Here is a 12,846-nt window from a genome sequence, read left to right on the forward strand (position 1 = left end):
AGTCTAGTTGGGCTATAGGGAGGCATCTGTGCATGTTAGGAGAGGGCCACCCTGGGGTGGTGCCCCAGAAGGTAGGGCTATAGAGTGGCGCCCCCCACAGGCCTGGCCAGGCAGCAGCTCCCTCCCTGTGGCGCTCTCTCCGGCAGCCGCTGGGCCCCTGCATTGACAAGGCTTTCTCTTTCCTTTGCTGTTGCATCCAGCATGCCATCGCTTTTTGTTTGAAGGAGTCGGGGAGTAAACCTCCTGTGGTAACGTATCACTCAGTGCCTGTGCCCGCTGCTGTGTCTGCCACACCCACGGAGCTTAGTTTTGTTCTGTTCCATCCCCTGCCCAGGGGGCTGGTTATTCCTCCTGCAATGCCTCTGCCCCCAGCCCATCTCCCCGCAGCAGCAGGCATTGCCCATGCTGGCAGGTTTGGAAGTGCAGTGGCCTCCGGGCCTGATGGGGTGGCATGAGTGACAGGGGCATCACTTGCTATAGGGCAATGGGGGCAGCTCCCCCAGACCTTGGTTTGCCCCCACCAACTTTTCATAGGTCTGTGCTCCGCTACGTCACTCCCCGCCAACTTTGCAGGGTACAATAGAGTCACATGTAACAGGTCTATGCTAAGGCAGCTTTGCCCCCCAAAGGCTGCCCCTGGCGAGCGATAGGGGTTTTTGGACAGGCCTAGCATCATGGTGCCATCTAGTGGCTGCAGCCCACCCAGTGGCCAAGAGCATGTATCTCGCCATGGGGGTCCCTCCTAGTTCTGAAGGTCCCAGGTTTTGATTCCCTGTGCTGGCGTACGCACCACTGTGCCCCCACCCCTCTTGGGTTAGATATGGGGTGGCCCAGGTGTTGAGCAGCCCCAGAGGAGCTGCCTGAAGCTGTGGATAGGAAGCCCTGCGTCTGACTGGAGTGTCCATCGCCACCTCTGCTAGGGAACTGTGAGCCCCATGGACTCTGCTTTCCACCAACAGGCGTGCCATTGCAAGGGAGCAGCACAGGATGGATTGCACCCCCAGCCTATGTCAGGCAGGTGGGGGAGTCTGGTTCACAGGCCCGTGGGGCCACTGGGCTGTAATGGAGCAGCTGGTGGCTCCTGGACCAGACAGCACCTGCATTCCGATAGGGTCGCCTGACCCCCGCCTCTGTTGGGGTCCTGCAGCATCTGGGCCCTGGTGTGTTGCTGGGGGCAGGGATTCCCCATGCAATGTTGTTGGGGGTGGGGGGACTCTCCCTCCCCAGTCCCTGCCAGGGGTTCATTGCAGCAGGAATAACAGGGCATCCCACAACTCCCCCCTCCCCCCCTCCTTTTTCATGCCTTCCCGAGGCTGTCTGTCTGGCCCGCTGGCCGTTTGTCTCTGTTGGATGTGCCCCTTCCCTGCTGTGGTTGCACGCTCGTGTGTGCCCGTCCCTGCGCCAGGCTGCTGGCTGTTGTCTCGTCTCCTGTGCTCGAGTGGCAAGTGTTGCCGTGACCTCAGGGCAAGACGGGAAGGGGTATCCTGTTCACCCAGCTGGGGCCTCTCGGTGCAGGGGTCCTGGCCCAGAGCGGGGGCCCTCAGCTAGTCTTTCCTGTTTTCCTCCCTCCAAGCCAGGCCTGTGGGGTAGTAGCAGCCCTAGACTGAGGGGCAGGGCTATTACTTTGAGCTGCCCCCAAACTCCTTCCTCCCCACGGTGAGCACGGGGTGCTCTATCCTGTATGTGTGGGGGTGGCATTCCCAGGTCACAGCTCATCCTGGCTGCTCTGCCCCGTGGGATCCCAGCCACAGCCCCCCTGCCCTGAGGGAGCCTGGTCCCTCCCAGCATGAAGTCTGTTCCTGATGCCCATATTGGAGGGGGGGCAGTGTTGGGATGAGTGGACCTTTCTCAGTGGGGTGCTGGGGGCATGGGGAAGAAGATCCCTGGAAGGGGGAACCCAAGGCTGGGTGTGAATGGGGGCATTAGTGGTCTGCTGAGCCATAGAGACCCCCATGGGGAGCGGGGGCTGGGAGAACAGGGAGTCTGTAGCCAGCATGCTGGGGACAGCTGGAGTGATGGGAGGGGGTAGGGTTACTAGGCAGTGAGGTCCCCTGACCTGTGAGGGTGGCGGGTAGAGCAGAGGGGTCTGCAATGCCACTGTCTTTTAATTCCCCCCCTCCCCCAAAGCTGTTCACCCCCCTCTCTCTGCTCTGGGCAGATCCGGTACCGGAAGGACAAGGTGCTGCCCAAACAGACGCCCTGCTTCACATCTGTCATGGGCATAAAGGACTTGGCCAATGGGGGTGCCATCGCCGCCACCATCCACTATTACTGCCCTGATGTGGTGCGTCTGGAGGGTGAGTTCAAATCCAGGGCTGGACGAAGGATGGGGTGCCAGGCAGTGATGGGTTGGCAGCCTGGGGGCTGTGCTGGGGGGGCAGTCCCTGGGGCCAGGAGGGGCAGGGTGGGGAGCCTGGCTGGGGAGGGGTATGTCTGGCAGGGGTGGACCCTGGGGCAGGGGTGGGGTGCCTGGCTGGGGAGGGGTAGGTTTGGGGAGGTGCAGTCCCTCGGAGAGGTAGGAGATAGGTCGGGAGGCAGTCTTTGGGGAGGGGCAGGGGTGAGGAGCCTCGCCGGGGGGGCAGTCCCCGAGGCAGCACTCATGCCCCCCTCCCTGCAGACGTGTGCTTGAAGGAGACCATGTCAGTGGCCGACAGCCTCTACAACCTGCAGCTCATCCAGGAATTCTGCACCAAGTACCTGGGCAGCTGCTGCCCCCTGGCATTGGAGGACCTGCTCTATGTGCCCCCAGTGCTGAGGGTGAGTGGGATGGGGGGGCCTGAGCCAAGGTGTCCCCAGCATGTGGGCAATGCCCTGTGCAAGGGAGACTTGCCTGGGTGGTGGTGTGGTGGGAAAGGTTCATCATGCCCCAGGTGGTGTGGGAGCTTGGGGTGGGGGAATTTGTTGAGGGCAGCCATGGGCGCTTGCGTGCAGTGGGGTGCCTGGCTCACACTCACCCTGGGAGGACACCCCTCCTGTCCTGGTGCAAACTTTGGGGCCAGGTTAAACATAACCATAAAGCTCTTGGCTCCGGAGTCCTGGGGAACTCTGCCCATCTCTCTCTGACTGCAGCCCCATCAGCTTGCGCCCCTTGCTCTCCACTGAGGCGGAAGGGTGCAGATTAGCCAGCCTGGCGGAACAGCCCGGCTTGGTCCTAATGAGGCCTTGGCCGTCACCTCCAGCTGCTCTAATTGGTGCTGTGAAGCCTGGCACAAAGGGCCGTCTCTGGGCTGCGCACAGGACTGGTGCCCCCAGCCAGGGGGACTGTGTGCCCTGGAGTCCCTTGATCTGGGAGGGGGGCACCCTGCTCCTCCTGATGGTCTGCACACACCCTGGGAGGGGTATGCGGAGTCCATCCTCTCTCTCCTGGCTAGGGGGTGCCTTGGGGTGGGAGGTCTCATTGCTTTGGCCCCTTCGGAGCATGTGAGCATCTGTTCTACACCCCTGCAGATCAACATTGGGGTGTTCCTGGCTGAGCTCTTCCTGTGCTTCGAGGTGCTCAAGCCAGACTTTGTGCACCCCAAGGAGCTGGGGGGACTCAAAGGTATCAAGGGGCTGACCTAAGTTTGGGAGGGATGGGTTCCCTTCTCCCCCAGCCATCACCCTGGGGCAAAGCTGCCTCTAATCCCTCCCCTCTGGCTGGCACTAGACACCTGCCCCCGGTCACAGTTGGGTGCAGGGGGGGGCTGGAGTGCCCTGTTTGAAAGGGGCAGATAATCTCCTGCCTGGGGTCCAGCACAGGAAGTCATGCTGACTGACCGCTTCTGGGACGTGGGGGGGGTACATTGTATTCCCCAGCCCTGGGGGACTTCCCCTTCCAGCTGCCTTGCCCCGGCTGTAGCTGCTGCTCCCTGGCCAAGGTTGGGGTGGGGGAGGAGTGGGAGTGGAGCATGCTGGGAGCTGGCTCAGCCCAGCCCCAGAACAAAGGCCCTTGTGTCGGCAAAGCCCTTCGAAGGACCTTGGCTGCCATCCAGGTCGGGGCTGGGGGGCTGGCAGCATGGCCAGGCGGACGCCGCCTATGCCCGTCCCTGAGGAGTGGCTGGGGGCAGAGACTCACGCTCTGTGCCTGCCTTCCAGATCCGCCTGCTATGAGCAACTCCCTGACGCCCAGCAGTGGGAACAGCAACAGGTGAGTCTTGCACCCCTGCGGCCTGGCCTGGCAGGCAGGTCCTGCTGGGGTACCCTAGGAGCTGGTGAGTGAGGGGCCAGGTCTGCTCTGTGCTGGCCCCATCGCCCCAGTGTGGGGCTAGGGGGTGCTGTGCTGCAGGGGCTCTGCAGGGGGCGCTCTCACCTGCCAGTCAGTGCTGGCCCCAGTGTGGCACTAGAGGGTGCTCTCGCCAGGTCACTCCTGTCTGACCAGACTGGTAGCACTGGGTCATTCCCTCCCGCTGAGCTCTTGATGACTCTTCCATATCTGGTGGGTCTTGGACCAGCCTCCCCTTCATGGTCCCTTGGGGGCCCGCAGCTGGGTCAGCAGAGGTATTGTGGAGCCTGACCCCTCTTCACCCCCTTGGTGCGGGGGAGGTTCCTCCGGGCTGTGCTGGGGGGCTGGAGTCTCTGCAGCACCTACCTGCTGGGATGCCAGTTTCCAGGCCCTGGCTGGGCTCGTGCGGATGCCCTGACTCACCTGCCAGCTTAAATAGCACCTGGGCAGGATCAGCTCTGACCCACCAGGTGGACCCCTGCAGCCACTGGTTTGTCCCCCCTCCAGGGGCAGCAAGTGTATCATGATTGGGGAGGAGAGCGGTAAGGGGGCAATTTCCTCCTCCGCCCAGGAAGAGAAACATTCAGTGGGGATGTGAGACTGGGCTGCCCCTCCCCCAAAAGAAAAACCAACACCCCCACCCCCAACAATTGGATTTTTTTTTAAATTAAGTGGGTTCCCCCCCCCCCAACCTGTGTCTCTGCAGAGCAGGATATTGGCCCAAAACAGCTGTGGGGGTCCCTGGCAGAGCCCTCCCAGAGCTGGGTATTGAACCCAGGGGTCCTGGCTCCCCGCTCCTACTCTAACTACTAGCCCCCACTCCATTCCAGAAGCTGGGGATAGGACCCAGGAGTCCTGACTCATGAATCACAGCTGACTGGAGCTTCAGTTCCTGAACTCCTGCCAGGGCAGAACTTGAATGAAATTAATTTTGTAAAATTCAGTCTGAGTCTGACTGGCTTCTGCCCCTGTCTTTGACCCAGGCAGAGCTCCCCCTGGTGGACACCTCAGTGTGACACACTATGTGCCCCATACCCAAAGCCAGGAGCCCACTGGTGGGCTGGCACAGGGTGCCTGTGGGTTGCTGCTCAGCCATCTCCTCTGGGGCCAGGTAGTGCTGAGCTGGCACCTGTGGGCTCAGGTGTGGGAGGAAATGAGGGGCATATGTGATCTCGTGTGCGGTCTCTCTCACAGTGGTTCCCCGGTGTTCAGCTTCCTACACCCGCTCCTGCCAGGCGGGCAGCTGCAGTCGCCGCTCAGAGGCTCGCTAGGTGAGATGCCCTGCCCTCTACGGGGGATGGGGTCAGGAAAGGCTCCAGCTATTGCTGGGGCTGTGTGGGGTTCAGGCCTGGTCTGACCTCAGACTGGTGCACACTCTCCTGAACGAAGCCTGCTGTCTGCGAAGGCCCCCAGCTAGGGGGTTTGTGGGGGGGGGGGGGGACAGACCTCCAGGCCCACCCTGCTTCATCTGGACCTGAACCCCTTGAGTTGGCATTCAGGGCCCTGCACTGCCCCTGGACACAGAAGGGTATAGAGAGGGGCATCGTAACCCCCCAGCCCAGGTCCCTATAGACCCAGTCCCTGCCCCAGTCCATCCTGGAGGGGGCTGGGGAAAGCTCTGGCTCCCTCTGGGAGGGGGGCAGAGGGTGGAGCTGTGGGGTTCCTCGGGGGGTGGGGGTGGGGGTGGATGGTTCTGAGCTGCCTGGGGTGGGGGCTGAATCTGAGCCATCCTGGAGGGCTGGCAGGGTGGGGTCCCAGGATGTTTGGGTGGAACTGAGCTGTTCTGTGAGGTCCCTAAATGGTTTTGCATCACGAGCTATGGGCCATCTGAGAGGGCAGGGTCCTGAGGATTGGGGTGCTCTGGGCTGTCACAGCAGGGGGTTGGTGTGAGGTCCCAGAGGCTTGGGGGGGCTCCAGGCTGTCTGGGGGGGTTCTGTGTGACTGTATCATTGCGCCCCAGGTTCCATGCACCACTCTACCTCAATGTCCCATGTGGAGGGCGGATTTGGCAAATCCTGGAGCAAGAAACAGCTGAGGTGAGGCAGGAGGGGGCAGTGCGAGTGGGTGGGGAGCACTGCAGGTGTGGGGGCTGGGCCATGGTTCCTTGGGATCTCTGCGGGGAGGAGCCTGTACCCACTGAGTATGGGGATTTGGTTGTTGGGCCCTAACCCTCTCCCCACAGCCTCCTCCCCCCTGCTTTCCATGCAAGGGGTTGGAGTGGGGATGGGGATATGGGAGGCGGGGCCTTCCCCCAGCTCAGCCCTTCTCACCCCCAGGTCTGTGCAGGGGCCAGGGCTGGCACGTGTGGGGGGGGGGGGTACTGTCCCTTTCTGCGGGCATGGCTTGTTTCTGCACAGCCAGACTCTGGCCCCCTGCTGTCCTTGCAGCCATCTGTGCTCTGTGCAGGGGGCGGGGCCTGTTCCCCTCTGAGGTGGGCATGGTGGGGCAGGGCCTGTCCCTGCCCAGCCCCTCACCCCTCCTTTCCCTGCAGCCACCCACTGTCACAGGCCGTGTCGTTCAGCATCCCCTTTGGGCTGGACAGCGACGTGGACATAGTGATGGGGAACCCCGTGGGCATGCTGCGCTCCATCAGCTCAGACAGCCTGGCACCTGTGCCCACCTGCCTGGCCAGCTCCTCTGGCCCGCCCCCTGAGGACGCTGCCCAGAGGCTGGCCAAGGACGAGGCCCCCAACGGGCTGGTGGCGCCGCACCGGACGGTGCATAAGGTGGCGCTGTCTGCCAAGGGGGTTGCGGAGCGCGAGGGCCCCCCAGTGGAGAACGGGCTGGCAGACGGGTACCCAGACCTGCCCACCATTGAGGAGGCCCTGCAGATCATCCACAGCAGTGAGCGCCTGCACCCTGAGGGGGCGGCCGACGGCTTCTACCTGCATTCGCCAGAGCCCCCCAAGCCCCCCCGGGCACCAGAGCCCACGCCAGCACTGGCTGTCTACCGCTTCCACAGCGAGCCTCCCAATGGGCGTGCTGAGGGCCCCACCCCACCTGGAGACGGCAGCCTGGACTCGGACGCCGAGGACCCCGCCCACCTGCCTGGCACCAAGGACGACACCTCCTCGGGCCTGAGCTCGCTGAGCTCCCAGCCCGACAGCGCGGGCTCCTCGGGCGCCGGCGTGCGCATGACCAGCTTTGCCGAGCGCAAGAAGAAGCTGACAGCCCCCGAGGGCAAGGCCTTGCAGAAGAGCACTGGTGAGAGCTCGGAGGTGGGTGCTGTGCCCCCCGAGGACAGCCCTGGCCGCAGCCCTGCCCTGAGCTCCGAGATGAACCAGTTGGGCGCTCGGCTGGAGGAAAAGCGGCGCGCCATTGAGGCGCAGAAGAAGCGCATCGAGGCCATATTTGCCAAGCACCGCCAGCGGCTGGGCAAGAGCGCCTTCCTGCAGCTCAAGCGCAGGGATGGGGGGGGAGAGGAGGAGGAGGAGGAGGAGGGGGAGGCCAAGCTGTCGCTGGAGGAGCGGCTGGCCCGGCTGGAGGCAGAGGACGCGGGGGGCGGCCCGCAGGCGCAGGCCGAGGAGGAGGGCCCAGGCCAGGGCCACCTGGAGAAGCAGGTGACGTTCTCGCCAGAGATCAAGGGGGCCCCCCTGGACGAGAACCTGGGCGATTACAACCGGGCTGTGGCCAAGCTGAACACGGCGCTGAGCTCCCTGCAGCTGGACATGCAGCGCCTGAGCCAGCAGCAGCAGCGCCTGCTCCAGGAGAAGAAGCCCAGCCAGGCCTGGGTCATCCCGGCCCCCAAGGGCCCCGCCCCGCGGGCCAGCCGGGAATTCGTGCCACCCCGCTCCATGGAGCTCTCGTCGTCCTCGCCCTCCCGTAAGCCCCCCGTCCCTGCCGCGCCCTGCTCGCCCCAGCCAGCCCCCAAGAAGGCTGCCCCCACGCCCCCCAAGAGTCCCAAGCATGCCCGGCCCGTGGAGCTGAAGCTGCCCCCACTGACCCGGGTGCTGACGCCCCCCCACAATGTGGACACCCTGCCCCATCTGCGCAAGTTCTCGCCCAGCCAGGTGCCCGTGCAGACCCGTTCCTCCATCTACTTCTCGGAGGAGGCACCTGGGCCGGAGCAGCTGCTTGAGTCCCCTGAGCTGGAGACCCAGGGCAACCTGCGCCCTGTGGCCTCCGTGGTGCCACAGAGCGGGGTGGGCAGTGCCCGGGTGTCCGGGGACGGCACCAGTGATGTGTCCTCACCGGGTGAGCGGCGGAGCAGCCTCATTGAGATCCCGCTGTCCAGCCTCCAGGGTGAGGAGGGCGACAGGGATGACTCGCTGGAGGAGTCGCTGACCGAGGTGCTGGACATGGAGCCACGGGCCGGCCTGGGCTTCTTCTTCAAGGTGAGAGCCAGGCCACATGGGACAGAGCCATGCACCCCGCTGCCCCAGGGTACCCCTCCCACGGCCCATCGCTGTACTGCCTGCCAGAGCCTGTCTCGGCCACAACCTGCCATCCTGTCACAGGAGCCCCTGGATTGGGAGTGTTCTGCTTTGGGGAGGGGGGCGCAGGGAATGGGACATGGGGCCTTTCCCCTCTAGGGGTGCTGTCATCTGAACCAGCCAGTTTCCCAGTGCTGGGTTCTGTGGGGTTCCCTCCCTCCCAGGCTCCCTTGGGTCACAGCCAACTTCTTCCTGTAGGGAAATCCTAGGGCTGCTGTTTTTGGGTCCCTGCCTCCCCCAGGTGCCCTCTCTGAGCAGGCTCCTCCCCCAGGATCTGCAGCAGGGGGCTGGCTGGGATGCAGTCCTGCCCGTCTGGTGCCATGGCATCGACCGGTGTCTTGGCAGGGTGCGGCTGTGGGTCGCTCCTGCCCCAGTGGGCCATATGGGGGCAGTGCTATGGGATGTCGGCTCAGCTGTACAGTTAACCCTTTGGAGTCTCCCACGATGAGTCTATTGTCTAGAACACATGACATTATGGAGGGATGGGGGTGTAGGGTCCATGGGAGTTGGGCACCTCAGAATCTTTATGGCTCTGGGTCTAGCTATTGTCTTTTTTTTGATTAACTCCCACATGCTGGGGCTGCATGGGGGACGCTGCAGGGGGTTAACTGACCTGAGAGCAGCAAGGGGACCTGGGTCTCACGCTGCCATCCGGGTCTCACAAGCCATAGCTGTAGGACTGCCTAGGAAATGACTCGTTCCCCTGGGGAACTCCTTGCCTCAGGATAGTGCCCAGGGCAGGAGCTTAGCTGGCTCTGAGGATTAGATATTGGTCTGGGTAACACCACTGCTGTTACAGGCCTGGATGGTCAGTATTTGCCCCTGAGCAGGGTGGCTTCCTGCCCCTCCCTCTGAAGCAGCAGGTTAGTGGCCCAGCTTGGCTGTGGGCTGGGATAGCTGGGCCCTGCCCTCAGCTGCGTGGCTTTCTGGGGCCCCTGTGGCTTATGCTGAGGGCAGTGGAGCTGGTGAGGGGCTGGGGGGTGCTGGGATACCCAGGATGCACTAAGGCTTGTTCTGGCTTCATGGGGATGTGCCCTCCCTCCCCGCCCTTGCTGGAGCTGTGGCAGTGCTCCTGGGGCCTGCTGTGTGCCCACATGCCGCCCATCGCTGCTGCCGGCGGACCCTGGCCCTCCCGCTCACTAGCTCCGTCCCTGCCCAGGACGACGAGAAGCCGGAGGACGAGATGGCCCAGAAGCGGGCCAGCCTGCTGGAGCGCCAGGCACGGCGCAACGAGGAGGCGCGGCAGCGGAAGCAGTGGCTGGAGGCTGAGAAGGAGCAGAAGGAGGAGGCAGCCAGGTGGGGGGTAGGGGCCCATGTTGGGTGGCACCCAGGGGGGTGGAAGCTGGTGCCAGGGTGGTGCTTAGGAGGAGGGCATGACTGGGCAGCATCAGGGTGGAGCCCAGGTCTGCAGGTACCCAGGGGTGGGGGGCTGGTCTGAACAGCGTGGGCTGGTGCCAGGTGGGGGTGGTGCAGGGAGCCCTGCCGCAGGGCTGGCTGGGCGGCTTTGGGGCAGAGCCCAGTGCCTAAGGGCCATGCTCCCCATGCCAGGCTGCAGGCGGAGGAACGCCCGCGGCCGGAGGAGGAAGCAAGCCCACGGCGCGGCGACTTCACGCGCCAGGAGTACCTGCGGCGCCACCAGCTGAAGCTCATGGAGGACCTGGACAAGGTGCTGCGGCAGAAGCCAACCACGGTGCGCGCCCTCAAGAAGGGGCGGCCCAAGACGGTATTCTGCGACGACTCGGCCCTGGCCCGCAGCCCGGTCAAGGGGCTCCTCGGTACGGTTGGGGGGAGGGTGGTTCATGGACAGTGGGTGTGGGGGGGAGATGGGTTCATGGGGCCACCCCTTGCACAGCTGAACCCCATACTCCAGGACCTGGAGGGCTCAGAAGCCAAGTCTGACTTAACTTGGGGGGGGGTGCTTTTTTGGGGGGCTGGGGAATGTTTTGGGTGCTGTCTGACAGAGATCTCTGCCCCCCAGGCTCCAGGCTCAGCAAGGTGTACTCCCAATCGACCCTATCCCTCTCCACTGTGGCCAACGAGCCTGGGAACTCGCTGATGGTCAAGAGACCCTCCAGGTGAGAGCGTTGGGGAGTGGGCTGGGCAAGTAACCCCCTGTGCTTCTCCATTGCCTGGCCTCCCTCTGCCCCCAGATTCTGCCACTTTAGATACTGGGGTCGGGGGCAGCATTCATTCTGGCTCCTCCCAGGGGCCTGGAGCAAGGGGAGAAAGCAGCATAGCTCCCATTGGCAGGGGAAACCCCAGGCTGGGGGGCTGGCCTGGGGATCCCTTGAGTCCTTCCTCCCTTCTTGGGGGAGTGGGGGGTGGAGTCTCCTGTGGGGGCAGTGATGGAGATGGAAGGTTTTGGGGGTGGTGACTCCCAGGGGGCTGGAGGGTGAGGGGGGTTTGACTGGCTCCTGCACTGGAACTCCTGCCCTGTCTCTAACTGCCCCCCTGCCCCACAGAGCTGCGTCCCCCTCGGGCCTGATGTCCCCCAGCCGTCTGCTGGGCAGCCAGAGCCGTGAGCGGGACTGGGAGAACGCATCAACTGCCTCGTCGCCTGCCTCTGTGCCAGAGTACACAGGTGAGACAGACACCCAGACACCACCTCTCCCCCCCCCCCCCCACTGCCCCTCCTCTGGCCCAGAGTACATGGGTGAGACCCCCCCCTGCCCTCCCCCAACTCTGTGCCTGAGTACATGAATGAGACCCCCCCCCTCCTCCCACACTGCCCCTACTCAGGCCCAGAGTACATGGGTGAGTCACCCCCGCCCTGCCACCCCTTCATCCCCCACCTCTGACCCTGGTAAGACCCCCCCAGCTGCCCTTCCTCCAGCCCAGAGCACATGGAAGAGACCCCTCCCCCTGCTTTGTGCCTGAGTACAAGGGTGAGACCCCCCCCTGCCCTGCCTCCCCACACCTCTACTGCTCCTCCAAATCCCCTCCTGCCCTGCCTTCCCCTACCACCCTGTCTCCATCTAGAGTATGTGGGTAAGATCCCTGCCCATTGCCCCATTTTCCCCCCTCGCCTTGCCTTTATCCCACTGCCTCCTCCCAGCCTCCATCCCCAAGTAAACAGGTGAGACCCCTTCCTTCTCCTGCTCTGCCTCCACCGCCCCTACTTCCATCCCTGAGTACCCAGGTGCCAGGCCCCAAGCTGGGGAAGTCTCTGGGAGAAAGCCCTTCGCTTCACTCTTCCTCCAGGACAGGCCACACAGCCTCCCCGCTTCCTGCCCAGCGAGTCCAGCTGAGACAGACCCTGGTAGAGATCTGTCCACGCCGCAGGGCCCAACGCCCCTCAGCCCAGGTGACGGGGCCACTCACCCAGCGTTGTCAGAACAGTCGGGTTTTTTAGCCACCTGGACCCCAGCCTGGGAAGTCCTTAGGCCAGCCCAGAGCAATGATGGGTGCCGTGAGCCTGGCCAAGCCCCTACATTCAGGCTCTGTCTGACCTCCTTGGCTAGATCCCAGGTGGGAGCCCCGACTTCTTCCAGCAGCTAATGCTCCCCCACCCCCCTCCTTTGTCTTCAAGCTGGGGTCTGTGCTCTGTGGCAAGGCTGGGAAATCCCTGTCCTGTGGGTGCTGGGGCAAGGTGCCAGTGTCCTGTACCATTGTTTTCTCACATTTTTGGTTAAGGACTGGCTGAGGCCAACCCCTGTTTAAAGGCCCATGCTGGCTCAGTGCCATTTAGACCTCTGTCTCTTAGCCTGCCCTGAGAGCAAACAGTCCTCCCACATGCAGAATATAGGGGAAACTGAGGCACAGAGGATTCATTAAAAAGTTCCCACTTTGTGATAATGGCTGAGACCCCTCCCCTTTTCCCACCAGGCTCTCACCTGCCTCCACCTCCTGCTGCCTTCCCCAGTCCTGAGTACACAGCTGAAGACCCCTCCCTCCCCCCTCTTCCCCCCCCAAAAAACCTCTAGCTGCCACCTCCATCCCCCTGGACATTGATTAGAACTACCTGGGCTGGTCTATTGGCTGGCTGGGGCCCAGTGGGAGGTCCCCTGTGGGTGGGGGCAGGGCCTGGTGGGGCAGTTCCTAGATCACTGGATCTAGCTCTAACCCACTCTCCCTGGCAGGGCCCAAACTGTACAAAGAGCTGAGTGCCAAGTCCAACAAGCACATCATCCACAACGCACTGTCACACTGCTGTCTGGCTGGCCGTGTCAACGAGCCCCACAAGAACAAGATCCTGGAGGTGAGGGGAGGGGG

The 12,846-nt window shown here is 63.5% G+C and overlaps 1 protein-coding gene across 4 annotated transcripts in view; it reads left to right on the top strand.

Annotated features, from left to right (window-relative positions):
- Positions 1-12,846, top strand: part of CAMSAP3 (calmodulin regulated spectrin associated protein family member 3) — a 36,312-nt gene that overhangs the window by 22,015 nt on the left and 1,451 nt on the right. For 2 of the 4 annotated variants that reach the window (XM_048834171.2, XM_048834169.2), the window contains 13 exons: positions 201-248; positions 2,159-2,297; positions 2,618-2,757; positions 3,448-3,541; positions 4,075-4,126; positions 5,396-5,472; positions 6,162-6,237; positions 6,693-8,535; positions 9,794-9,930; positions 10,183-10,409; positions 10,613-10,709; positions 11,097-11,215; positions 12,714-12,832. In XM_048834171.2, the coding sequence (XP_048690128.2) occupies positions 201-248; positions 2,159-2,297; positions 2,618-2,757; positions 3,448-3,541; positions 4,075-4,126; positions 5,396-5,472; positions 6,162-6,237; positions 6,693-8,535; positions 9,794-9,930; positions 10,183-10,409; positions 10,613-10,709; positions 11,097-11,215; positions 12,714-12,832 (3,168 nt within the window). The remainder of the gene's footprint in view (positions 1-200; positions 249-2,158; positions 2,298-2,617; positions 2,758-3,447; positions 3,542-4,074; positions 4,127-5,395; positions 5,473-6,161; positions 6,238-6,692; positions 8,536-9,793; positions 9,931-10,182; positions 10,410-10,612; positions 10,710-11,096; positions 11,216-12,713; positions 12,833-12,846) is intronic. The other 2 variants (XM_048834172.2, XM_048834173.2) reach the window with 1 other exon arrangement.

This window comes from Caretta caretta, chromosome 20 (assembly GCF_965140235.1).
Source record: "Caretta caretta isolate rCarCar2 chromosome 20, rCarCar1.hap1, whole genome shotgun sequence".
In the NCBI taxonomy this organism is placed as follows: Eukaryota; Metazoa; Chordata; order Testudines; family Cheloniidae; genus Caretta; species Caretta caretta.